The sequence below is a fragment of the Eschrichtius robustus genome, chromosome 3 (genome assembly GCF_028021215.1).
Source record: "Eschrichtius robustus isolate mEscRob2 chromosome 3, mEscRob2.pri, whole genome shotgun sequence".
NCBI lineage: Eukaryota > Metazoa > Chordata > Mammalia > Artiodactyla > Eschrichtiidae > Eschrichtius > Eschrichtius robustus.
Window position 1 is genome coordinate 34,925,872 of NC_090826.1, and position 27,511 is coordinate 34,953,382.

At 38.4% G+C, this 27,511-nt stretch overlaps 1 protein-coding gene across 4 annotated transcripts in view; it reads left to right on the forward strand.

The window, feature by feature from the left end:
* Nucleotides 1–993: 993 nt before the first annotated feature.
* Nucleotides 994–27,511, forward strand: part of CCDC30 (coiled-coil domain containing 30) — a 164,618-nt gene continuing 138,100 nt past the window's right edge. For 2 of the 4 annotated variants that reach the window (XM_068539659.1, XM_068539661.1), the window contains exons 1-7: nucleotides 994–1,354; nucleotides 5,355–5,413; nucleotides 9,133–9,310; nucleotides 11,517–11,637; nucleotides 15,615–15,805; nucleotides 23,671–23,760; nucleotides 25,089–25,242. In XM_068539659.1, the coding sequence (XP_068395760.1) occupies nucleotides 9,293–9,310; nucleotides 11,517–11,637; nucleotides 15,615–15,805; nucleotides 23,671–23,760; nucleotides 25,089–25,242 (574 nt within the window). In that variant the 5' untranslated portion in view covers nucleotides 994–1,354; nucleotides 5,355–5,413; nucleotides 9,133–9,292. Of the gene's footprint in view, nucleotides 1,355–1,475; nucleotides 1,698–5,354; nucleotides 5,414–9,132; nucleotides 9,311–11,516; nucleotides 11,638–15,614; nucleotides 15,806–23,670; nucleotides 23,761–25,073; nucleotides 25,243–27,511 lie in introns of those variants that run through there. The other 2 variants (XM_068539663.1, XM_068539660.1) reach the window with 2 other exon arrangements.

The window sequence follows — 27,511 nt, forward strand, 5'->3', positions numbered from 1 at the left end:
ATGTAGAACCGGCAAAGCTTTGGAAAGGATCCTATGAGAAACTAGAATAAGACTAAGAAATGTCAAGTATGTGTTTGGGATACCAGCAAAGCAAGGGCCCCAAAACATGAGTAAAATCGAGCTTTGATGAACTAACTAGAATCTTGCAATAAGAGCATTTAAATGAAGATGATAAAACCGAGGCTATGTTAAATTTTTATTTTTATTTGGCATTACATAGGTGGAGGATACTGTTCGCATAAACCGAATTTTCAGTGCTTAGGGCTTCTGAAGGACTTCAGCTTTAGGGATAGTTCTAGTCAAGTCCGGTTTCTTCATTTTTACAATAATAAGCCGATTCCGAAAGTGTTGTGATTTGTCTTAGGTGCCCCACCCAGGTGACAGATTCTGACCTAAAATTCAGAACTCCTAGCAACCTCCCCCTTTAAGAATGAAGTTACTTCTAGAAAAATAAATCCAAGTTTATTAGGCTGGGGCTCTCGATAAGGCCTGGCGGGAAGCTACATGAGAACTATAAACACCCTGTGGCAAAACTTACACTTAAAAGTTGCAAATACGCGCCTTTACGTTACCATGGTTACTGTAGAGCCAATGGGATGAGCCGTACCTTCGTTCCCGGAGCTAAGCCAGAGGCCAACGGTCTGCGCCGTAGCAATGGTCTCTGGCAGGAAGCACAGCCCCTGAGCCAATGGTGCGTGTCGTTTCTATGGTTCCGGCCGGAAGGACGCGGCGTCTCCGCAGAGAGCGCGGTTGCTATGACGCCCGTGACCGGACCGGCACCTGCAGCTCTCCGCTGAGCAGCGGTGGAGCGTAGCGGCCCCCAGACACTCACGGCGCTCTCCAAAGGACAATTTCCGGCCTGGTTCCTGAGGTTCCCGCCGCAGTCCCAAGGAGGAAAGCAGCTATTCTCCGCTTTTTTTTTTTTTTTTTTTTTTTAAGCATTCCAGGTCTTTCCCGCTTTTCTGCCCAGCAGGGCCCGAAACGACAGGAGAAGAGACTCACCTGGCTTGGCCTTTCTCTGCCTGAGGATGGATTCGCCGGTTTCCCGGGACCCACCCGCCTCAGGCCTTTAGAATTAGGCTGCTGCTTTTATTTAAAGAGGGCTTAGAACCCTCAGTCTGTTAGGTAGATGTTCCTTTTCTCACTTTCCAGGCGAAGACTCACCCCTGCACAGAGACTGCGTCTGAAGGTCCAGGCCATGACAAAGTCCACCGAGCCACGGATTCCCCTGGTTGTCGGCCTGTGAACAAAGAACTGCCGTTTTCTCCGTTTTGCCCTATGTTCGCCATGCAGAACTTTAATTCCTGATGAAGCTCTGGAGGCCTTTTGTATCCTCAACATCAGACGTCATCAAGTCAGTTACCTTCTGCCTTTCAAGCTACAACCTCATCCACTTCCCTCATTATCCTGAGCGCCAGTTTTCTCATCCTGCTCATTCCGCAGCCATTCTCACGCTTTCTTGTCCACACTGCACACTCCTGAATGTCCACACTGCACACCCCTGAATGTCCATTCGTCTCCACCACCTCTGTCATCTCTACACGACCTCCTTCTTTCCTGCTACAATGCTTTGGGTATCTAAGTATTTCACATTCTCCAGTCCTGGAATCATTTGGAAGATTTTCTTTGTTTCTCTGTTCTACGGCAAGCTTTCTGTCTTGGGTAAACTAGAGACGAGAATGGAGAAGCACACATTGGTAAATACAAACAGTAAATTTCTACTAGTGTGTTTTGAAAGTGGAGGGGAAAAAAAATCAAAATGCATTTTTTGGGCTTATCTCAGTCTTATATAAAGAAGGAAGATTGTTCCTTGCTTAAGTGAATACTGTGTTAGGCATGCATTTTCGTGATGCATTCATGTATGTGAAAAGATCATTCAGAATGATCATGTAACAAGATTTCAACTTTAAGTCCATATGAACCCAAAACCGTGATACGATAGAATTTTCGGGAAAGGAGATGCTTGAAACAGTTCTTGTGCCTCCTCTTCATGTCAGTTTCTTAATCAGAAACATCCCTTGTGATGTGAGTCAAGAAACAACAAAAACAAAAACAAAAAAAACAGGAGGAATGATTGAAAATAAATATTTTTGGCAAGGAGGCAGGCTTAATAGTCCTAAAAAGACTGGAGCAGAGAGGCCTTAAAAATAGAATATGATTTATTTAGATCCAGTGCAATTGTATTTTAGCATGGAAAACTTTATTTGTCTTAAAGTGTGTGTTTCTCATTGAGTCTTACTGTTCTTAAATGTAAAGTTATTTTGAAGATATGCAAAGTGTACCTTTTTAACAGGTATTTGTGGGGATAGAATGATTTAGATATTTTTATTTCTCAGGCCAATTACAGCAGTTATTTGTGATGTTCATGCTTAAAGCCAAGTCAGGTTTCCAAATACTGAGAAATTCAGCTTTCTTTTTTATAGTAGATTGGAAAAGAAAAACAAGTTCTGCAGCTTTTTCAATTTTTCACATTAAATGGGAACTGAATAAATTCTAACTCTTGAAAAAAGAGGCTGTTAGATGCTATATGGTAAGGAGTTTTCCTTTCCCCTTCCAATATGTATTTACTGAACAAACATCATTATGGCAATATTAACATAAAATTAAAAAAATTTTCCTCTCACCCCTAGCCCAGTGGTTCTAAACCTGGGACGGGGGTGGGGGTATTTTGCTCCGTAGGGAACATGTGGCAATGGATAGAGACATTTGTAGTCGTCACTACTGGGGATGTATAACTGGCACCTAGTTAGTAGAAGCCAGGGATGCTGCTGTACATTCTACTGTGCACAGAACAACCCCCCACAAGAAAGAATTAGCCAGCCCCAAATGTCAGTAGTGCAGAGGTCGACATATCAACAGTTCATTTTTCTGTTCTGTGTCAGTCCTTGCTTATGTGCATACGTTTTTTACATAGTTATAGTGTACATTTTGCCTTTCTTTTTCACTTAATTTTCTATTTTAAGTTCAAACATTGCTACATTGTTCTGAACTTCTAAAAAAAAATATTTTTCTCATTTTATTCAGGGATGGAAAAGGAATAAAAGGTATAATATATACTGTATTTAAGACATCTGTAAGTTTAAAATTATATTTGGGGAGGAGGAAGAAAGAAGGGCTAGGATGAATAACCCAAGTGCATATCTCAGTTTTCATGGCCATACTCTTTACTGTGTTCGCTTATGTCACTCGAAGACCATGGGATCCAAAGTTCATCCTTTTCTCAGAGCCAGGAGATGTGCTGTAGCATGAGGTATGGTCCTGGCCCCTGCACTGTAGTTGGAGGGCACCTACTAGGAGAAATAAGAACAAGTCGAAATGGCTGCACTCATTCTTTTTGCCCTCCTCCCATTTAAAATTCTTTGTCTCTGTCTCGGTTTGCTTTGACAGCTTTACTGCCTCATTCTTTACATCTAGACATTTTTGGAAGCCCCAAAACGCTACAGGATGTGCTTCTTTGCAGACAGTGGCTTTTTAAGATACTTAATGAGCATTTATTCAGTATCTCCTTTTAAAGAACAGTATTCTTATATACTTTGTTATGTGGGCAATTTTAGGCACAGTTTAGATGTCAAAGCATTTAGAATTCAAAGAATGAATTTGTATTACCTCAAGATCTGCATTTTTAGAATTTTCGAATTACTCAACTATCGGGTCTCAATAAATCCACTGGAAAAATGTGAGTTCTGGGATGTCAGAGCAGAACAGGCAGAAGGACCCAGGATTCCAGGCAGAGGGACCCAAATATTCAAAGTCATGGAATAAGCAGCATGATGGGGATCAATCCGTACACTGGCATGAAGGGCTGTCAAGGTGTGGCAGGAGATAAGACGAGAGAGACAGGCGAGAACCAGCTTGCGGAGACTCTCTGGTGCCGAGCTAAGGGTTCGAACTCTTCCTGAAAGCAATGCAAATGTTAAGCGGCCAGTGACTTGCATTCACAAGGGTCAGTCTGAGAGCTTTGTGGAGTACAGACAGGACGGGGGCCAGCCCGGGAGCAGGGAAATCAGTTAAGGATGCTATTACACTAAGTTGGGCAAATGATGAGGAGAAGCTAAACTAAGAGAGGATGAACTGGAAAATTATCAAAGATGTAGAATCTACAAATTCAGGACTGGTTGTCCATGAGAGTGGGATGAATAAGGAGGGGCTAAGGATAACCCCTAGGTTTCTGGCTTGGGAAGCTATATATTGATGGTGATTTTATTAACTGTGGAATACAGAAGGAGGAGCAGGTGTAAGAGAAAGATGAGTGGATTGTTCAAACTGATTGTTCACTAGAGAGTTGGATATGCATTGGTCTTAAATAGTAGACTCATTTTGTATTGCCTTCCCTAGCCTACATATTCTTCCCTGGAACTTGTGCCTCTCCACCAATGCTTACTTAAAGAGTAGGCTTTGGTGGCCATATTTGTACCCCTACTTCCAACCTATCCCAGCCACAGCTAACTGAATGAGGAATACTGTACAACTAACTTCGGAGAGAGGGGCATGATTTGTTGGGTGAGCAGCAAATAATTAATTGTCTCTCTTTCATAAATTTGAACTAAGAGGTAGATAACAGGAATGACAGCCTGAAAGATTACGTCGGCTTAGGACTTGGATGGCTGTTTTCAGCTGATGAGTAAGCAAGCAGAGAAGGTCCATCCATGTAGAGAAGCAAGTAAATGGGAGCAGATTCACAAGGAAACCCATAGACAAAGACCTCATGGGTCAGGATAGACTAGTAATGGCTGTCCAGTTCCATATCCATTTCCCATGTAGCTAGGTTTAGTTTGCAGCATATGCTCTTGTATCATATTCTTCCAGTAACCCTCCTGAGTAGTTGGGATTGGTCAGCTGTAAAGGTGAGAAAACTCATAATAGTAATGGCTTGAAAAAGAAATGTATTTCTCTCACATAAAAGTCAAGAATAAAGCAGCCCAGAACTGATAGGGCCGCATTTTGAAATTGCCAAAGACTCAGATTTCTTCTCTCGCGATGCGATACTCTATTATCCATGGCCTGTGGCTTCCGCCTCATGGTGTCTGGGATGCCTGCTCAAGCTTCAAGCTATCTTGTCTGCATTCCAGCCGGTAGAAAGGAAGAGGAAGAGGAAGAGGGCATCCTGTTCCTTTAAGGACATTTCCTAGGCTAGGTGGCACACAATTCCATTTACATCCCATTGGTCAGAACTTAGTCACACAGCTATATCAAGCTGAAAGCAGGCATCCCTGTGATCAGTCAAAAAAATTAAATGTCTTATTTCTGTAGAAAAAGGGAAGAATACATATTGAAGGACAACTGGCAGTTTCTGCCACCTGCACTTGTATTTGTTCTAACTTCAGTGTATTTCTGTTTCTTTCCACTTTTTCTAGATAGACCTGGAGCTTAGCAGAGATGGATTATTATTTAATCCTCCTAACAACCCAATGAGGTAGGCATTACTATTATATCCATTCTATTTGGGGGAAAGCAAAGTTTTAAAAAGTTAGATGACTTGTGTTAGTCACACAGCTATAAGGTGATGGAGCCAGGGATTGAACAAAGGTATGTCAGACTCCTTTGCCCGAGCTATTCATCCCCATGATAGTGAGAAGGGCAGAGAGCCAAAGGCAGGGTCCTTAAGAATGGTGGCGTTTGACGGGTCTGTGGAAGAGGAGCCCAGGAAGAACACGGGAGGAAAGGCCAGGGAGGTAAGAGTGAAAACAGGAGAAAGTGACGTGGCATCATAGAACAGAGAAAGGAGTGGGCAGATTCTGCACAGAGGTCGTATATAAAAAGAGCAGAAACACGTCCAGTTGGATTTGGCATTTTTTAAAATTAATTTATTTATTTAATTTTTGGCCACACGGCTTGTGGTTTCCCGACCAGGGATTTAACCTGGGCCCTCGGCAGTGAGAGCGTAGAGTCCTAACCACTGGACCACCAGGGAATTCCCTGGATTTGGCATTTTGAGTGTCGTTGTAAGAGCAGAAGCCAAATGCAGTGATCTGAGGAGTGTGGAAGACGTGAGAAAGAGGACAGTAACTTGAGGGGGATGTGGTGGGATCAAAGAAGAGTTATTTTTGTATCTTTATTTTCAAGATCAGAGACCTCTTGACCTAAGGGCACAACGTCAATAGAGAGGGAGATAATGAGCAAACAGAAAAGAAAAAGCTTCCTTGAGGAAGCAATAGAAGATGGGATCTAGAACACAGGTAAAGGAATTAGCTTTGGTCAGGAGGATGGAAAGCTCCTCCTGGAGGGAAAGAGGGCAGGATCTCTAAAGATGAAGGTTAGTGTATTGGTGGTAGCAGAAGAAGCTACCAGAGTTTTATGATGGCCTTAGTTTTACTATTGCTGCGGGAGACAAGGTCGTCGACCAGCAGAGGGGAGAGGTGAGATTTGGAGTTTGACGGGAGAGGTGGAAATCCTGAATATTTACCGAGTGAAATGGTAGCAGAAGCTGGCAAAGCGCATAGAATGACCTATGCAAGTAAAGGAGCTTGGCTCAGGCTGCAGACCATGGATTTGTAGTGGCTCCAGTCTGCATACTTGTTGCATTTTTCTCTACCAGCAACTCAGCAAACTAAAATAGGCAGAGAAAAGTCAAATGGTCACACTTTCCCCTGGGTTTGGATTTGCGGGGAAGGTGGGACAAGGAGCTAGATAACTAGGGACATTGGTGAGAGATTGATTGAAAGGAACAACAGTTGGGTCCAGGCTTGAGGGGGAAATAAGTGAAGCCAAAGAGTTTCTGGTAGTTTGAGAGAGGATGTAATGGTCCAGGGACTGGAGAGTTCAACTGTTATTATAGAATAAGTAGAGTTTAAGAGAGCAACAACTTCATACCCATTACTATGGTTATTATTTATAGTTTTATGGCAGTTCCTCAAAAAGTTAAACATAGATTTATATATCCAACAATTCCAAAACAACGAGCAGGGACTCAAACAGATACTTGTTACACCAGTGTTCATAGCAGCGTTATTCACAATAGTCAAAAGGTGGAAACAACCCAAATGTCCATCAACAGATGAATGGATAAACAAAATACATACAATGCCATGTTATTCCACCTTAAAAAGGAAGGAAATTCTGATCCATGCTATAAAGTGGATGAAACCTAAAGACATTATGCTAAGGGAAATAAGCCAGAAATAAAAGGACAAATGTGTGATTCCACCTATGTGAGGTACCTAGAATAGGCAGATTTATAGCTACAGAAAGTAGAATACAGTGGGAAATAGGGACTCATTGTTTAATGGGTACAGAGTTTACGTTTGGGATAATGAAAAAGTTCTGAAAATGGATAGTGGTGATGATAGCACAACAGTGTGAATGTGCTTAATGCCACTGAATTCTACACTGAAGTATGGTTAAAATGGTAAATTTTAAGTTTCATGAATTTACCAAACACACAAAGAAGAGCAGAAGGTGGTGGTCAGAGTGGGACATTTGGAGCTGAGATCTGCAGGATTTCAACAGTAGTTTAGGCTATGGCAAGAGCTTGGTTGTAGCCATGGGCATGGATGACTAAGTGGAGTGGAGGTTAAAGATCTCTGGCTTTAGAAGGGTGTTCAGTCTAGGAGCTTGGATGAGTTGGGTATTGACTTGCAGCCTCTACCGCCCTCCTGACCAGCCAAGCCCCCTCTTCCTATATCCCTGCTTACCTTCTGATACCCCAAAGCTCCCAGAAGCCAAGGATCCAAAGGTATTCTCAGTATCCCCCATCCCCTTCTCCTTTCAACTTCCTCCAGCCTCAGACTCTCCCACTCCACCCCACAACATGGGGCGTGGGGGTTACGCTACTCTCCGGGGGCAAGCAACTCACAGTATAGGACATGTAATAATTCAAACATTTGTTTTCTAATTATTCACAATCTCATCAGTTTATCACAACTGTGTTTTAACATTTTGATGTATTTGCTTCCATTCTTTTCCTTCTGTGTCTGGTTTTTACATAGTTGTAATGATACCTTTACGTCTACTTTTTCTCTTTATTATAACATAAGCATTTTTCTGTATTGCCAAATAGGCCTCATAGAACGTAATGTATTCCTAGTGTCTTGGGTGCTCTGATACCCACGACTAAAACCACAAGGAACTGAATAGTGCTAAAAAACCTTGTAGGGAGGAGGGTAAGAGTGCAGACCAGACGATGGGGGTAGGGTGGGGAGGAGCACAAGAAGACTTTTAGCTATAAGTCATGGGGAGGACACATGGGGGCACAAAGATTCAGATCTGGGTCCCTTTCTTTTTTTTTTTTTAATGTATCAGATGATAATTAACATTCTGTATACCGTCCACAAAAACTGTTGATGTGAAAAGGATGAGACTCTGGAAAACTTAGCAAGAAAAGATAAAAATAATCAAAATATAGTTTTGCTCTTAAAAAGCAAAACTGAATATAATTATGTAGACTAGCTGCAGTACAACAACAATTATGCTTATCCCTACAATCTGGGTCAGATTAACTTGGTTAAAAGTTATGTTTGATTGTACCAGCAAGTCTTATTCACAGTTAGTGATTCTAGTAACACAGGTACCACTTCATCAATCACCAGACATTTATCTCTCCCCCACCATGTAGTGCAAGCTGTTATGTAGCATGACTACTTCCAAGTTAAAAAAAATTAAAGACAATATCGATGGCAGGCTTAGATCAAGAAGTTTTAGAAGAGGGTTGAATGACTTAGAAGTCAACAAAAATTATAAGACATATTCTGTGAGCAAATAGTTCCTTGATAGTACAGAATTAATGGGCTCTGTAGCTTCCAGAGGAGTCCTTTTATTTCTAAATATTCAAAAGAATAGACACAAACTTCTTTGGAATTTATAACATCGCAAGGGGCCTTTGGGAGATTTTCAGATTATTAAATTGCAAACTTCAGAACTGGGCAGACAGAAAGCTGATATTTTTTTAATGTATATATTTCATGTCATTTCTTATTTTAGAAGATATAATACAACTCTTCAAAGCTTTAATATTTTTTGTATTGCTAGCTGTTTCATGTAAGTGCTCATTATAAATGGATAACATAACCATTAATTAATAGGAAAACTAAACTATACTTTGTAGAGAGTCTAACTCTACCTATGAGATTTCTTGCATGCTCAGTTGTATATTTACACGTGTGTATACATACACATATGCTTATCTCTTTTATCAAGGGAAAAGTTCAATTAGAAGACTTACTTCACCATCTTGAGAAAGAAGGGATTGAACTCCTTGCCTTTACAGAAGAACAACTCTACTTTGTCTGGTGCTTGTTACAGCAAAGACAGGCTGAGGACTGCTACCAGAAATCTAGAAGAGCTGTCAGGGAAGCACATGGAAGAAATTAAAGAAGTAAGAACTAATATCATAAAGTTTTAAGATAGCTGTGGTTTTGGGACTTCCCTGGTGGTTCAGTGGTTAAGACCCCATGTTTCCAGTGCAGGGGTCATGGGTTCAATCCCTGGTCAGGGAAGTTCCGCATGCTGCGCAGCGCAGCCAAAAAGAAAAGAAAAAAAGATGGCTGTGGTTTTGTTCATTGTCGTTCATTATATTAACATATTAAAACCCAACATTTGAATATCACTGTGTAATTTGCAAAGCACTCACATGTACACTTTTTTTTTAATGAAATATATCAACAAGCTGTATTGGTTTCCAATAGAGTACATGTACAGGACATTGCCCAGAGATGACTAGTTGAATATCCAAATAGGTCTGCTCAAGGTGCTTTCATTATCTTGGTAAATTCGTCCTTGTCTCAATAACCAACCCTCTAGCTGACTCTCCTGCTAGTAGGCTTAGAAACCTGATTAGTCCACGTACTGTGAGTGGATCTGCTTCTCAAAGGTGACCTTGTATTGACCAAACTCACAGAGAAGTTTGTAGAAAAATAGATACCAGCTTTTTAGTTGACAGTAAGAAATATAACTGCCAAAGGAACCAGACACATATATCCTGTGACTGATGCCTTTTTTCCCTACAGGCACACTACATAGGAAGCCAAATTTTAATCAAATGTCTACTTGCTGAACAAATGACTCTAATTTTTTAGAGCACTAGCTAAGATAGCCAGATTTACACCATAAAGCTATCCATACCTGCCCTTATTTCTGGACCTGTTATGTCCTAGAGCCAGGGTACCTAGCCCTTAGATGAGCAGATAATGGCACCTTTTGACTCTTTAATCACTCTTTTTGATGTGTCCAGTACTGATCAACCTACTTTCTTACATATAAGCTACTTTCTTTAAATGAGTTAATAAAATTTTCTCAGGTTGCTTGCAGGTCACTGTTGTGTTTTGACAGCTCAGCTCAGCTAACTTGTTGATTTTTAAATTTAACTCTTAGAGGGCAGTTTGATTTCCAAACTCTTAAAGAAGAGTACAGCTCCTTTAGAACAAAAGCAGGATAGCATAGTAGACCGTGAACTTTAACATTAGGCAGTTGGGGGTGAAAAATTGCCTTTGGCACTGACTCTCTGTGTAACCTTGGGCAAGTTACTCAGCTTCTTTAAGATTGAAATTCCTCTTCCGTAAGTTGAGAAGATTATAGCTCCTTCAAAAGGATTTGTGAGGTTTACACATATTAACGTGTATAAAACATTTCACATATGTACTTGGCACCCAGCAAGTATTCAATAAATTATAGGTGTTATTATTAGAAATAGGTAGTATTGTTCCTGCCATTTTAAAGAGGAGGAAACTGAAGCATACCAGGGAGTGATAAAGTTGGACTGCGGTTCTGTGTTCCTTCTACTATATCATTCAGCTTTTTGTTCATATTCTGAGCAGTTGTCCGAAAAAGGCTTCAACACAATTCAGCAAAATGCAGTTATTTTGGTAGTCTCCTTCTAAGTAATTTGGCATAGTAAGAGCTCAGGCTCTGGCTCTGGCCCACCTCAGTGTGAAGTCCGGCTCCTCCCTTTCTGCTTTGCTTGACAACGCAAGTCCGTCAGCCTCTCTCAGCCACCCTCACCTACAAAGTGGGAGATAACAGTGTCATAGGGTTGTGGTGAAAACTCAATATTTGATGTCCTTAACATAGTACCTGGAGCAGAGCATATAGTTAGCTTTCAATCTATTATTATTAGCCACATAAAAGTGCCTTTTGTGAAGCTGTCACATTAATCAAAAACTATTTTTAAAGAATACCCAAGTTTATTTTAATACAAGCTCCTATTAGCATTTAAGACATCTTAATCATGAGTTTTGCTTAAGATATAAAATACTGTGTAGATGTTTCTCTGTTCCTGAGTATCATGACCATATTTCCTAAACCATAGATAAGGAGACTTGATTTGAAACCTGATTTGTTAATGGAAAAAAATATCAGCGATTGTGACTGTCCCAGAAATTTGTGGTGATGTGTCATCCTATCTATGGGAAACAGTGTCTGATAACATATGACAGCTGGAAGGAAGTTTAGGGAGAGAGACCCACACTTAAGCAAAGTTGAATTTTCTGTTTATTTTTTAGATTATAAACATTGATAGTATGGTGATCTCTTAATGGTTCTTTCACTTCATAGACTTGTAAGAAAATGTATTATTTTCTTCTTAGGTGGAAAATTATGCAAACCGTGTCTGTAACTTACCAGAGGAAAAGGAAGCATTTTCTCATGGTTACGAAAAGGAAAGCAAGCAGCCTAGACATGAGTTTAAAGGGCTCCAACTCAAACCGGGTAATTTTTCCTTTTGTAAACATGTAAATTTTAATTTTTTCCCTAATTCTAATAATTAGCATGAGACAATTACAGAAAATTTGGGAAATGTGTAAAAGTAGAAGGAAGGAAAAAAAATTACTACATATCCTCCACCTCAAGAAAAGTACTTGTAGGGCTTCCCTGGTGGCACAGTGGTTAAGAATCCGCCTGCCAATGCAGGGGACACGGGTTCGAGCCCTGGTCCAGGAAGGTCCCACATGCCGCGGAGCAACTAAGCCCGTGCGCCACAGCTACTGAGTCTGCGCTCTAGAGCCCGCGAGCCACAATTACTGAAGCTCACGTGCCTAGAGTCCGTGCTCTGCAACAAGAGATGCCACCACAATGAGAAGCCCGTGCACCACAACGAAGAATAGTCCCCGCTCTCGGCAACGAGAGAAAGCCCGCGCGCAGCAGCAAAGACCCAACACAGCCAAAAGTAAATAAATAAATACATTTATAAAAAAAAAAAAAGAAAGAAAATTACTTGTAATGTTTTAGGTGTATTTTCTGCCTGTCTTTTTAAGGTATGCATTCTGAAATATTCTCAAATGTGTGTGAGAGAGTACAGAGTGGTGATTTTCTTTAATGTCGATTACAGCACTTACCACACTATGTCCTAACTACCTGTGTCAGCTCTTCTGGGGCAGAGATCTCATTCTAGCCTTCCTGGTTTCCGTGTTTTCAACAGCACCGGCCTCGTAAAGTACCTAGCGTGTTAAGGGCTCAGGAAATGTTTATTAAGTGCTCCAAAGCTACAAGGGAAGATAGAGATAGGACCCCTTTAGAATACTGTATTTGTTTAACTCCATAAATTAGATATTATTATGATATATGGTCAATGATTATTTACGTTTGCCACACATTTATGATTTTCTTTGCTCAGCATTTTTCCTTGCATCTCGGATATCCCATTTGGGATCATTTTCCTTTTTTCATTTTAGAACTTCCTTTCATAATGGTCTGTTGATGGAAGGTTTTTCTGTATTTTGAATCTCAGGTGCAGAGAAAATTGAGCTAATCACAGGACATAATTCATATGTACTACACTCGGGTTTCATTTTTTTCCCCTTTTTTGTTATCCATTGGACAAATGAGTTTTCTTCTGCTGGTTTAAAAGCTTGCATTCTAGTTTTGTTCATATGGTGGTTGCATTTCAAGACTTTAAAAAATTTCTTCTGACATTTTTAGTTATTCTCGGCAGCAGGGTTGTTCAGGGCTCTAATCTGCCGTACTGTAGGAAGCAGAAGCTACTCTATGCCCTGCTCCTAACATAAATTAGCTCATGAAGGATTGGGAAGTAGGGGAGTGATGTCACTATAATGTGGAAGTTCACATGTAATTTTCCCCAGCATGTTAATGATTTGGGCCCACCAGCAAGCCTTGGAGTTTATACATAAAGCCCGTTCATCCCACGTTCCTCTTCTGGGCTGTTTGGCCACATGTTTTGTCTTGGAAGTGCTTATTGCAAAGATATTACTAATCTTTTGCATTTTACCTTTGTTTCCAACTCTGCAGACTCAGCTCCTTCGTTAGCTCACCTTTACAGTAAACCTGATTTTTTAAAAGAAGACAGAGTCCTATATTTGCTATAGTATTCCTCTAATTTTTAGGAATTTGACACATCTGTTTAAATCTACCAGTATAATATTAGGATTGTCAGTGTTTTTTATAGCACTCTAGCTACACAATGACAAAGGTTTTGAGTGCTCTATGCCAACGTTTTCTCCATAAGCTCCATTATTTTTAGTGAGCAGTTTTGCGAAATACAAGTTTGCTTGTTTGTTTTAGGAACACATACCTCAATCACATCAGAAATGCTTCTATAATTAAAGGATGTCTTTTGAAGGTGGAGCTAACATGATTTGATAATGGATTTCATGTTGGGTGGGAGAACAGGAGAGAAATCACTGGTGACCCAAAGCTTTTTGGCCTGAGCAGTTGAAATATTGGAGTTCCTAACTACTCAGATGGGGGATACCATGGGAGGTCCTATTTGGGGAAGACAGTAAAGAGTTTGCTTTTGGACATCTACATTGGATGTGAATATTAGACATCCAAGTGGTAAGGTCAAGTAGGCAATTTTGTTTATGTTTGGAACGCATTGTGAACTAGAGATGTAAATTTGGGAGTCATCAGCATATAGCAAATACTTAAAGCCTTAGGACTGTAGGAGATAACCTAGGGAGTGAAAAGAAGAAGATTCAGAGCTGGGCCCTAGGTCATTCCAGTGTTTAGAGGTTGGAAAGGTAAGAAATCAGCAAAGGAGTCTGAGAAGGAGTGGCATGAAAGGTAGGAGGAAACCTAGCAGAGTGTGGTGTCCCAGAAGAGAAATGATGAAAGTGTTTTAAGAAAAGGAAGGGAACAATTGGGTCAAATACCATTGATAGGCTATGTGGAGTGAGGGCAGGTAATTGACCGTTGGATTTGGTCACATGGGGGTCATTGTGACTTTGAGGAGAGCTGTTTCTGTGGAGTGGTGGATATGAAAGCCATTGGAGTGAATTCAGGAAAGAATGGTAGGAGAAGGGGAGGGGACATGGCTATTTTTGATCCTTTCTTTTTTTTTTTTTTGATCCTTTCTTGAAGTTGTGCTGCAAAGAGGAATGAACAAATGGTGGAGGAGCTGGAGGGCGTTATGAATTTGAAGGAAAACTTTTGTTGTTTTCATCACTGTTGTTTTTAATGGAAGATGTTATACCATGTCTCTAAGATGATTAGTTGGGAAGAAAGCTCCATGAGGCAATAGAGATAAGAGTCAACTGCAGGAGTTTTATCTTTGAGAGGAGAGGGAATGGGATCCAGTGCACAAGGTGGGGAGGGGGCGGGGATGGTGCTGGCCTTAGGAGGCAAGAGTAGTTTGTTACATCTCACAGGAGGGAAGAGTACGGGGGAGCTGGCAGATTTGGTAGGGGAGCTTGTGGAAGCTCTCTTCAGAGAGCTTCTCTTTTCTCGGTGAAATAAGAAGTAGGGTATTCAGCTGAGAGTGAGGATGGGGAAGGAGGTATTAGAGATATGATGAGGGAGAGGGATGAAACAAGCAGGGGAATGTAGGAGGATTGCTGGGCAGCAGCAAGGGCTCACTTGAGGTTAGTAGTCGTGAGTTTGAAATGAAACCAGTCCGCACTGCCTGTGCAGTTTTCTGTAGCCACATCCAGCTTCTGGAGTGTGCTGGTGAAGAGCTGGATTTAAACAGGTTGGAGTTTTGTCACCAAGTATAATGGAAGGAAAGAGGGGCAAGAGAGTTGTGAATGTTTTCAAGGGAGTGATTGTAATGATGGACTATAGAATCTAAGCTGGCTAAGAAAGTGAGAACAGGAATGGGATAAGGAACACTGAAAAGTGTTTCAAGTCAATGGATGATAGTTTCCAGTATGGTCAAAAATTATTGAAATTGAGCTGCTAGCACATAAGAAGGGATGATTGTAGGATAAGATGTTTGAAATTGAAGCTAGGGAGAGGTTACAGAAACTATAGAGGCTAATGACCAGGTCTAGGGAATTACTGTGGAGTAGGTGGCTGAGGTGGGGTAGAGGACTAGATCTTTGGAAGTTAGCTGGTAAAGGAACTGAAAAGCCAGGGGACTGGAATAATCATCTACCTGAATGTTGAAATCATCGAGAATTTTGGCAGGATTAGTTGAGTGACTGTGGACAAGTTTCTTGGTTTCTTGGTGCCTGAGCCCTCATTTCTTAAAAGGGAAAATCATGGTTCGTACCTCACTGGGTTGTTGTAAGGATTAAATAAGATAGATTTATCTCAAATGCTTAGTACAATACCTGCCACATAGTAAGCACTCACTAAAACAACAATACACTTTAAAGTTATGCAAGAACAAATGTTAAACTTCTGCAAGTAGTAAGAATATCTACTGCTTTTGAGAACCTTTTCCCACTACTTTTTAGTTATTTGCCTGCATTTCTTTTAACAATTTTGTTTCTGGTGTTTCTTCCTAACAGAAGTGCAAATAAAGGAGGTCGAAATGTTGTATGAAGAAGGCTTGTCTGAAATAGCTCTGAGCAGCCCTAGTGAACAGATTGCACACTTACTCATGGAAAGAAGTACACTCTTGAGGAAACTGGAACGAGGGGATCCCAAACCAGAATCACAAAGATGTCTGAGCAGTAACCTACAGAAAGAATTTCCCCAGGTATTCAAAATTAACTGGGTAATTGAATAAGAGGCCGGCTAGTTGAAAAATGCATTTGTTCATTTAACCATTCATACATTAAACTATCAGGAAACCAGCTTTGATAGCGCTTAAGAATATAGGCTTTGGGTTTAAATGGACCTCCTCTGCCACTTGTTAGCAGTATGTCCTTGAACAAGTTGCTTAACTTTTGTGAGCCTCAATTTCCTCATCTATAAAATCTGGGAGCAACTGAACTACTCCACAAGGTGATCATGAAAATGAAATAATATACGTAAAGCTCTAGAATAGTACCTCACATGTTAATTAGCATTATTGTTATTATTTATTGAGAACTTACCATGTGCCAGGCTTTGTGCTAGTGGATGTAGGAACAAAGTCAAATTAGAAATGATTTGGACTTGCAAGGAACTTACAAGCTAATGAAGGAAAGAAATAAACCAGTGGTTATAATTCAGTGTGGAAAGTTCTGTGATAAAGTGAAAACTCAGGGGAGGGGCTGAGTCAGGATGGGTAGAAAAGGCTTCCAGCAGAGGTAATGCTGAGTACCATTTTGAAAGCTGAGTAAGTGTTAGCTGGATGAAGAAGATGGGAAAGGCATTTCTGGCAGAGGAAACAATGTATAATACATACTGGTTCATGTGAGTCAATGCTGAGAAATGTGCCTGGGGATATTTTCAGAAACCACTTCATGGTGAGACTCATATGCTAAGCTAGAGAGTTTGGAATCAGCACCCAGCAGTGTTCCTGGAGCATACTGGAGGCATAAAAATATTTTGAATGTACAAATGACTAACTGTTATAGATGGTCTGGAGAGTCACTAAATGATTTTAAGAGGAGAGTAACATGATCTGATCTGTGTTTTAGAAAAATCACTCTGGTCACAGTAGAGGGGTGGATTGGATAGGGACCAGATTGGAAGCCGGGATTTCAGGGGATGTTAACTAATAATTAATTAAAGAATGAGAACCAAAAACAAGGCTCAGAGTGTAATACAGAAGGGAAGAAGGAGTTATGAAGGAGATGGAATCTATAAAACAAATTGGACACTGTGGAGGTGAAGTCTGGGATGACCCTAAGGCTATCTACCCAGTCACTACTAAGTCATAGTTTTACCACTAATGGACAGAAAGAATTAAAACAGATACTACAAAGGGTTTTTGTTATTATAAAATGTAATTCATAAAATTTCTGTCACATTCCCAGTTATATTTTGTTTAAGCTAATGTTGTAATTTACCTGAGAATAAAGTAATCAGTAGAGTCGCTTTTCTGTAGAAATTGACAAGCCGATTTAAAAATTGATAAGGAAATGCAAAGGAACTAGAAGAGCCAAAACAACTTTGAAAAAGAAGGACTAGTTGGAAGATACACACTTCCTGCTTTCAAGACTTACCACAAAACTGCAGTAATCAAGAAAGTGCAGTATTGATATAAAGGCAGATATATAGATCAATGGAACAGAATGAAGAGTCTAGAAAAAGACCCACACCTACATGGTAAATTGATTTTCAACACAGGTGCCAAGGTAATTTAATGGGGAAAAGATATACTTTTCAACAAACAATGCTGGCACAATTGGGTAGACATATGCAAAAAAACAAAAACAAAACCCTCAACCCTATTGAGGTTCCCTTCCCCACTGGTAAAGGAGGGAGTCCCTACCCTAAATACTATGAGATAGCCAAATACATGACACCCAACATTGAACAGAGATGTGATTGATAGTTTATTAGTCAGATAGACTCACAGCCCAGGGAGGACACTGCCTGTCATGCAGGGCCACAGGGGTTGTACTCAGGAATGGAGTGAACTCATAGGGGCCATGGGAGACAGACTTTGTAGTACCAATAGGATGAGGTGCCCCCTAGTTCCCATGGGAGTATATGACTGGCTTGTTTAAAAAATTCCATGGGTTGGCAGTGAAATGGCAGCCATTAGGCTGAGGACTGGATAAAATATAGCTGTTCTGGCTGATAAGGCACTAGCTGGGTGGGGAATCTTTCCTGTTGGATGGGGGCGTATCTGGCAAAAGCAGGGGAATTCATGCTTAGGCTTTTGGTGCACTGTGAGTTACAAGGGCGTCAAGGTAACACATGAAATTTTAGGCCTTACAATACATTTATCCTATATCATATACAAAAATTAACTCAAAATGGCTCATAGATCATGTAGGAGATAAAATTTACAGAAGAAAATCTTAGTGACCTTGGGTTTGGCAAGATTTTTATAAGACAGGAAAAGCACAGAGTATAAAAGAAAAAGAATTGGACTTCATAAAGATTCAGAACAGTTGCTCTTCAAAAGACAAAAATAAAAGAGCAAGCCACAGACTGGGAGATAATTTTTTAAAAAATATATCCAACAAAAGCTTTGTATCTAAATATATAAATAAATCTTATAACTCAATAATAATAACACATACAACCCAACTAAAAACTGGTCAAAAGACTTAAAAAGTGACTGCACAGGCTTCCCTGGTGGCGCAGTGGTTAAGAGTCTGCCTGCCAATGCAGGGGGCACGGGTTCGAGCCCTGGTCTGGGAGGATCCCACATGCTGTGGAGCAACTAAGCCCGTGAGCCACAACTACTGAGCCTGTGCGTCTGGAGCCTGTGCTCCGCAACGGGAGGGGCCGTGGCAGTGAGAGGCCCACGCACTGCGATGAAGAGTGGCCCCCGCTCGCCGCAACTGGAGAAAGCCCTCGCACAGAAACGAAGACCCAACACAGCCAAAAATAAATATAAATTAATAAATTAATAAATTAAAAAAAAAAAGTGACTGCACTGAAGAAGATATACAAATCGTAAATAAACACATGAAAAGATGCTTAACTTCATTTATTATTAGGAAAACACAGAAATTACAATGAAGTAATTTATTATGAGGTAACAATGTATCAATGAATGGCTAAAATTTAAGACTAACCATATCGAGTGTTGGTGACAATGTGGAGCAACTATAATTCCCTTATCCTACTGATGGGAATATAAAATGATACAACCACTTTTGGAAACTAGTTTAGCATTGCCTTAAAAAGTCAAACATATACTTATCACATAACCCCGCCATTCCACTCCTAGGAATATACCCAAGAGAAATGAAAGAATGTGCCCACACAAAGACATACATGTGGGGCTTCCCTGGTGGCGCAGTGGTTGAGAGTCTGCCTGCCAATGCAGGGGACACGGGTTCGAGCCCTGGTCTGCGAAGATCCCACATGCCGTGGAGCAATTAGGCCCGTGAGCCACAATTACTGAGCCTGCGCGTCTGGAGCCTGTGCTCCGCAACAAGAGAGGCCACGATAGTGAGAGGCCCGCGCACTGTGATGAAGAGTGGCCCCCACTTGCCACAACTAGAGAAAGCCCTCGCACAGAAACGAAGACCCAACACAGCCATAAATAAATAAATAAATAAATAAATAAATAAATAAAAATTTTTTAAAAAATGGCAAAGGACCTGAATAAACATTAAAAAAAAAAAGACATACATGTTACAGCAACTTTAATTGTAGTAGCCCTAAACTAGAATCAACTCAAATGTTCATCAAAAGGTAAATGTATAGATCCATAGAATGGACTATTGGTAATAAAAAAAGAATAAATAGGGCTTCCCTGGTGGTGCAGTGGTTGAGAGTCTGCCTGCCAATGCAGGGGACACGGGTTCGAGCCCTGGTCTGGGAAGATCCCACATGCCGCGGAGCAACTAGGCCCGTGAGCCACAACTGCTGAGCCTGCGTGTCTGGAGCCTGTGCTCTGAAACTAGAGAGGCCGCGACAGTGAGAGGCCCGCGCACCGCGATGAAGAGTGGCCCCCACTTGCCGCAACTAGAGAAAGCCCTCGCACAGAAACGAAGACCCAACACAGCCAAAAATAAATTAATTAATTAATTAAATAAAAAAAAGAATAAATATACAACAAAACAGATAAATTTCAAAATAATAATCAAAGTGAAATAAGCCAGACCAAAAAGAGTACATAGTCTATGATTCCATTTGTATAAAATAGTAGAAAATGCAAACTAATATATAGTAGCAGAAACAGATCAGTGGTTGCCTGGGGACAGTGTTAGGGGAGGAATGAATTATAAGGAAGTGTAGGAAACTTTTAAGGGTGATGAATATTTTCATTATCTTGATTGTGGTATTGGTTTCATGGATGGATACATGTAAAAAAATATGTACACTGTAAATATGTGTAGTTATTATATATCAGTTATACCTTTAAAAAGATTTTTAAAGAAGATTTTTCAAAGTTCTTATTATGAAATGTAACTTGTAAAAATTTCATTGCCTCCCTAGGTGTGTGTGTGTGTATATATATATTTTTTTTTTAATTAATTAATTAATTTATTATTTTTGGCTGAGTTGGGTCTTCATCGCTGCACGTGGGCTTTCTCTAGTTGCGGCGAGCGGGGGCTACTCTTCATTGTGGTGCGCGGGCTTCTCATTGCGGTGGCTTCTCTTGTTAAGGAACACAGGCTCTAGGGGCATGGGCTTCAGTAGTTGTGGCACACAGCCTCAGTAGTTGTGGCTCGTGGGCTCTAGAGCACAGGCTCAGCAGTTGTGGCACACGGGCTTCATTGCTCCGCGGCATGTGGGATCTTCCCGGACCAGGCCTCGAATCTGTGTCCCCTGCATTGGCAGGCGTAGTCTTAGCCACTGTGCCACCAGGGAAGTCCCCCTAGGTATATTTTAATAGGCCAATACTGAATCAACCTGTGCATAAAGTAGACGAGAGAGTCATTCCAACCAAAGTGAGGCCACATAAAGTGACACGGAAGTTGAAGAATTTTGCAAGGCCTGATGTATACACTAATTACATTTTACCTAACATTTGTTTTTTGGTTGGTTTTCTGACTTAATACAGGCACATAGTAGAAACGGATTCAAGCAGTATAAAATTGAATGAAAAATGAGTTTTCTCACCCCAAATCCTCAGTTCCATACTCCTAAACTACCACTGCTGACAAGTTTTTATTTATCTTTCCAGAAAATTTTCATCCTCTTAAAATACAAATTATGTTCCATTATGCATATTGTTTTCACTTTCTGTATTAGTGTATATAGATTTGCCTTAGTCTGTTTGACAACATATATTCTTTTGAATGGATGTATCAAAAGTTATTTAACCACTTTATTGTTGCATGGGGCAGAGGACAAAGGGATGACATTTAATGCCAAGAATAATCAAAGATTTAAAAAAACACATTTTATTGTGGAATATAATAGCATATATGCAGAAAAACGATAAAACTTAAAAAATACAGTTTGACAAATAGTTATGGAACAAACACCCATGTAACCACTGGTCCTGTGAGGAATACAACATTGCCAACTTCCTAGAAGCTTCCTTTTCTGATCACAACCCCCTTCCTCCCCACAAAGGTGTGCATCCCTAAATAATATATATAGTAGTTTAGTTTTGTCTGTTTTTGAACATTACACACAAGGAATCAACTTTGGGAATTGCTTTTTCGTAAAACATTATGTTTGTATTATTTATTTTTAATTAGCTTGTCATTACTATATATCATTCCATTGTGCGAATATATGGCATGAGACTATCCATTCTAAGTTGTTTTGGGTTGTTTCCAATTTATATCTATTATGAATGTAATATAATCTGTCAGTTATGCTGCTATGAATATTCTTATATATGTGCATGCACTTGTGTAGGGTATATACCTAGGAGTAGATTTAGGGAGTTATAGAGTAGGTAGATCTTCAGCTTTACCAGATAATGTCAAACTGTCTCCTTAAGTAGTGGTACCAATTTATACTGGCACCAATAAATAGTGTATGAGAGTGCCTTTGTTCCTCATCAACACTTGATGTTGTCAGACTTTTAAATTTTTGCTAAACTACTGGGTGCATAATGATATCTCATGTTGGTTTTAATTAGCATTTCCCTGATTACTAGTGAACTTAGTATGATTATCTGTCATTTGGATTTCCCATTTTATTAGTGTTTATTCAGGTCTTTTGTCCATTTAAAAACTGAGTTGTCTTTTTCTTACTGATTTATAGGAATTCTCTATGTTCTGGTTTCAAGTCTTTTATTGATTATGTGTATCACAAATACTTTTTTCCCACTTTGTGGTTTGTCTTTTTAATATTCTTAATAGTGTCTTTTAATGAATGGAAGTTCTTAAATTTAATGTAGTTCAATTTATCAATCATTTGTCTTATGGTTAGTGTTTTTCTGTCTTGTTTAAGAAATCCTTGCTTTCTGGGATTTTGATTTTTGCTTTTATTGAATCTATAAATCAATTTAAGAGGAATTGACTATCTTAAATTATTGATATCATTTGTGATCATGGCCTATCTCTCCATTTATTTTTTAATGTATATAAATAAAGTTTTATAATTTTCCCTACAAAATCTTGCACATTTTTTTAATATTTATTGCTAGGTACTTCATATTTTTGGGTGCTATTAATGGTAAATGCTATATTTATTAAGAATTTAATTTTCTAATAATTGCTAGTATTAAAAGTATAATTATTTTTATATATGGACTATACCTACCAATGTTGCTAAAATTTCTCATTTATCTTAATAATTTATTTGAAGATTTAAAATTTTTTCTACCTGTACAGTCCTATCTGGGAATAATGATACTTTTGTTTCTTCCTTTCCAATTTGATTCCTTTTAATTCTTTTATTTACCTTACTATACTGGCTAGGAGCTCTAGTATTATCTTGAATAGGAGACATACTTGTTTAGTTAATGATATTAGAGAAAAAGTATTCAGTGGTATGATGTTTGATTAAGGGTTGGGTTTTTTTTAATGATACCCTTTGTCAGGTTAAGAAAGTTCTCTTTTATTCCTAGTTTGTTAAGAGCTTTTATTAGGAATTAATGTTGAGTTTATAAAATGTTTTTTCTATAGCCATTGAGATAATGAAGTAATTTAGAACTTTCATCTGTTAATGTGAGAATTTCATTGATTAATTTTTCTAATGTTAAACCTATCTTGCATTCCTGGGGTAAATCCAACTTGTTCATAATTTGTTATCCTTTCTAAATATTATAGATTCAGTTTGATAAATTTTTGTTTAAGTTTTTGCATCTATGTTTATGAGTGAGGTTGCCCTGTGATTTTTCTTTTTGTATTATCGTTGTCAGGCTTTAACATCAAGGTCTGGCTAGCCAGTGTTAGCCAACCTTTTTGTCATTATTGCCTCCATAATGACACTTCTTAAAGTTGTTTTTGTTTGTTTGTTTGTTTAATTTATTTTATTTTTGGCTGTGTTGGGTCTTCGTTGCTGTGCTTGGGCTTTTCTCTAGTTGCGGCGAGCGGGGGCTACTCTTCGTTGCAGTACACAGGCTTCTCATTGCGGTGGCTTCTCTTGATGCGAAGCACGGGCTCTAGGCGCACAGGCTCAGTAGTTGTGGCTTGTGGGCTCTAGAGAGCAGGCTCAGTAGTTGTGGTGCACGGGCTTAGTTGCTCCGCGGCATGTGGGATCTTCCCAGACCAGGGCTCGAACCTGTGTCCCCTGCATTGACAGGCGGATTCTTAACCACTACGCCACCAGGGAAGCCCAATAATGACACTTCTTAGATAATTTTTTCTATCACTCTCCCATGAAATTTTAATGGCACTGATATAAAGTAATTCTATTCATGTACTGTAGGCATCTGCACTTTGTACTTAAAAGGGTAAGTTTTCTCCCCCCCTAGAAATCAGTTTGCACTCCCTTGGGGGCAATATTGTCTCATTGAGAATGCATGGTCTCGCCTCATAAAATGGATTGGACTGTGCTCCCTCTTTTTTTACGTGGTTATTTTTTAAAATTTAAATGACATTTTTATTCATGAAGCTGATTGATGTAATTTTCATTCACCTCTTAATATTTACATAGGAGAAATTTGAACAAACTCACCAGCCTCTGCAAAGGGAACATCAGAAACATCAAGAACTTGTGCATCAGTCTAAAAAAAGTCTGAGTGAGGTAAGAAAAAATTACAATCTTTTACTTAATAACAGTAGCTAGTTACAAGTTAGCTTTTACCCTGGAAGTATTTTGTTTGAATATATTAAAATGTACAAATCCATGCTGTAAAAAATATCAGTTGTGCATAAGAGTATTATAAACACATCATAAAAATTTGGGAAGAAGAAAAAAGTCAATCACCCATTTAACACAATAGCTGATTTTTATTGAATGTATCAAAACTTAAACAATCGATGTGTGTTATGTCCTTTGAAAAATCACCTTGGGACAGTACACACTTCTTCCCAAATACGTTTGGAGCTTCTTTTGGGGGGGAGTCCTTTAGACTGTATAGCACATTATTTTACATATAATTAATTCTGTTTGTGGAAATTATTTTTTGATCTGGGGAAATGTTATTAAGAGCTAAATCCAGTGAATAAAGCATATACAGAGAATTTAACAATGGGAAGTAACCCAAGATAAATATATATGAATGAAACTGTATATCCATCATAGTATTATTTTCAATAGCAAAAATTGGAAACTACCAAAATGTTGAAATGATTATATAAATTATGCTGCACCTACTGGAACATTATATAGCCTTTAAAAATAATCATTACAAAATCTGTACAGCAATATAGAAAAATGTTCCTCATATAATGTTAAATGAAAAAGCCAGACAGAAATGTGTATATAGATTGGGATTATGACTATGTAAAAAATGTACATAAATAAAAAATACTGCAAGGAAATATACCAGTAAGCTAAAAATAGTTTTGTTATATAGATGGTATTGGTTATTTTCTTATTTTTTAGAAAAATTTGTGTAATGATTATATGCATATAAAATAAATACATATCTTGGGGATCAAAAGCAAAATATCATTGAGGTTGAATTTCTTACATAGTTTTTAAAATGCTTTGAAAGTTATTGTAGGAAAGGAGCTCTAAACATGATTTGAGCCTTAATTGTGTACATACCTTGAAATTAAATGAAATACCTTATGTAAAGGCATTTTATAAACTGTATTTAATTACCATATAAATGAGGAGTATCTTCACTCTCTTTGGCCAGATGATAATTTTTATGATTAAATTTCTATTATATAACCATAATCTCTTAGATACGTTAGGTTTGAACCTTGTGAAATTGCATGTTTATAGGTTAAAAACAATCAACTATCACCAATTTTCTATGGTTCAACCTAATAAAAGAAATGCACATAAATATTCTGTTTGCTACTCTTCTTTATTGGCTTTCAAACATTTATAGGTAATAGCACGATGTCATAAGGGTATATTTACTTTTTGGTGTACTACTAACAATGGTTTTATTTCAGTCCCATAATGAAGACCCAGAAAAAGGTAAAATATCACAAAACTGCAGAGAGAGAGATATGGAACAAGTAACAAGGAGGTTAGGGATGGCCCATGAAGAGATCCGAAGGCTCACTGATGAACTGCAAGGGAAGGAGAAAGGACAGAGTAAATTAGGTAAGCTGTGGTTACAGATGAACATGTCTAACAATGTTTTAAGTGTAATGATCCTACTCAGGTTGGAACACGAGAGCACTGAGAAAAAAATCTTTTAAGATAAACACATAAATGTCTGATATACAGCCTCATTTTCTACAGTGTCCAGAAATTTTTATTGAAGCATAGCATAACATACCTACCAAAAAGTATACAACTCCAATATTTACACTACCCAGTGCAAGAACTTTTCAGCACTCTAGAAGCCCTGTTTCATCTTCCTATGTGTACATATTCTCTCTTCCCCAAAAGTAATGACTTTCCTAACTTTTAAGGTTATTTCTGAGTTTTGACTATAGGGAGTATGCATCCTTTAGTTTGTTTCTTTCATTCAATCTTGTGTTTGTGAGATTCATTTATGTTGTTGCATGTAGCAGTAGTTTGTTCACTTTTGTTGTTTGTACTCTAGTATTCCATTGAATAAGCCTACTCAATGTATTCTATTTATCCATTCTACTGATGATGGACATTGATGTTGTTTCCAGTTGTGCTCTATTATGAATTGTGCTGCTATGAATATTCTTGTGCTTATCTATACATCTCTGGTCATGATATCCCTAAGAGTAGAATTATTAGGTCAAAGGGTTACGGGTTTGTTCTACTTTGGTAGATAACTGCCATACTGTCTTCCAAATAGTTGTATTAATTTAAGGTCTCCTCGGTTGTATATGGGATTTTGGTTGCTTCACATTCTTTGTCAATACTCAGTATTGTCAGTCTTATTAATTTCACCTTTTCTGATGAGTATGTACTAGTATTTAATTGTGGCTTTACTTTGCATTACCCTGACAGCTAACGATGTTGAAAATCCTTTAATATGTTTGTTGTTGTTGTTATTGCTCATTTAGATATACTATTTTGTGAAGTTCCTGCTCAAGTCTTGCACATATTTTTCTATTGGGTTGTATCTTTATGTTTTGTAGGAGTTTATTAATTTGTAGGAGTTTTCTGTATATTCTGGATATGAGCCTTTTGTTGGATATAAATGTCATGTTGAGTTTTTTTGCCATATAGAAATGCTAATATTTATCAAGTCAGATTTAACCAAGTTATTCTTTATGGCTTCTGGGTTTTCATGTGTAAAGCCTTTTCTGTATCACTACAAGGTTATTGAAAATGTTCTCCTCTGGTGTTTTTTTTTCTTTTAGTACTTTTATGGATTTATTATTTATGTTTCAATCTTTGCTTTATCTATAATTTATTTTAGTATGAAGTTTAAATTTTTTAAATGATTTCCTCTCTATATAATTTGCAATAATTAAAGAAATTAGACTGATTCTTTTTCATGCAGTATATATGTTACTTTAGGATCATATCTTAAAAATGTTAAATGTATAAAACAATAATGATTCTGCCAAATTGATTGTGGAATTAAAAACAAAGAATATCAGGAGGGTTGAGATTTTGTTAAGAATGCATTTTAAACAGTGAACACAAATGACCTTTTCAGAATGATGGAAAATTGGGCTAACGGGTACACAATTGCATATATTTGTCAAAATTCATCAAATTACTTAAAAGGATGAATTTTACTGTATGCAAAGTATATCTCAATAAACCCAATTAGAAAAAAAAAGAAATTTGGCCACGTGAGTCTGATGAGAAGCAGTCTGCTACTTGCAATACAGAAGGACAAAGGAAAAAGCAGGACCCCTGTTATGTTTAGTTACATTTGGATGCAGCAGAACACAATCACATAGCACCCTGTTCCATCAGCACTTGGTTGCTCTGGTGGATCCTAAACTATTAATTGAAAACTGTCTGCACAGTGAGTATCCCCAGGGGACTGCTGGGAAGCTGAGTTAGCAAGTCCTTTTAAAATATCAAATGTAGTGTCATTGTGGGCCTTACGTGTTACTTCTTGAATCATCCATCAATTTATAGCCAGAATTTACTCCTAGGTATATGTGTTACATGATAGTGTTTCCCAAGTATTAGCCTATTTCTTTCAACAAACTGACTCTTTTAAATGAAGGACTTTATTTTAGTTTATTTTCTAGCTCTCTTTATATCACACCCCCAAATTTGGATGGGAATGAAAAATTTTAGCCAATAATAAAAAGTTTTCAATAATAAAAAAGAATACATGCCAAATATTTATTTATTCTTCAATAAATAAATTACAAGAAAAAGATGAATTTTTAAAGGTTTGAAGGAATTATTAACCAAATATAATGTGTGGCCTTTACTGGATTCTGATTCAAACAGATTTTTTAACATTTATGAATCA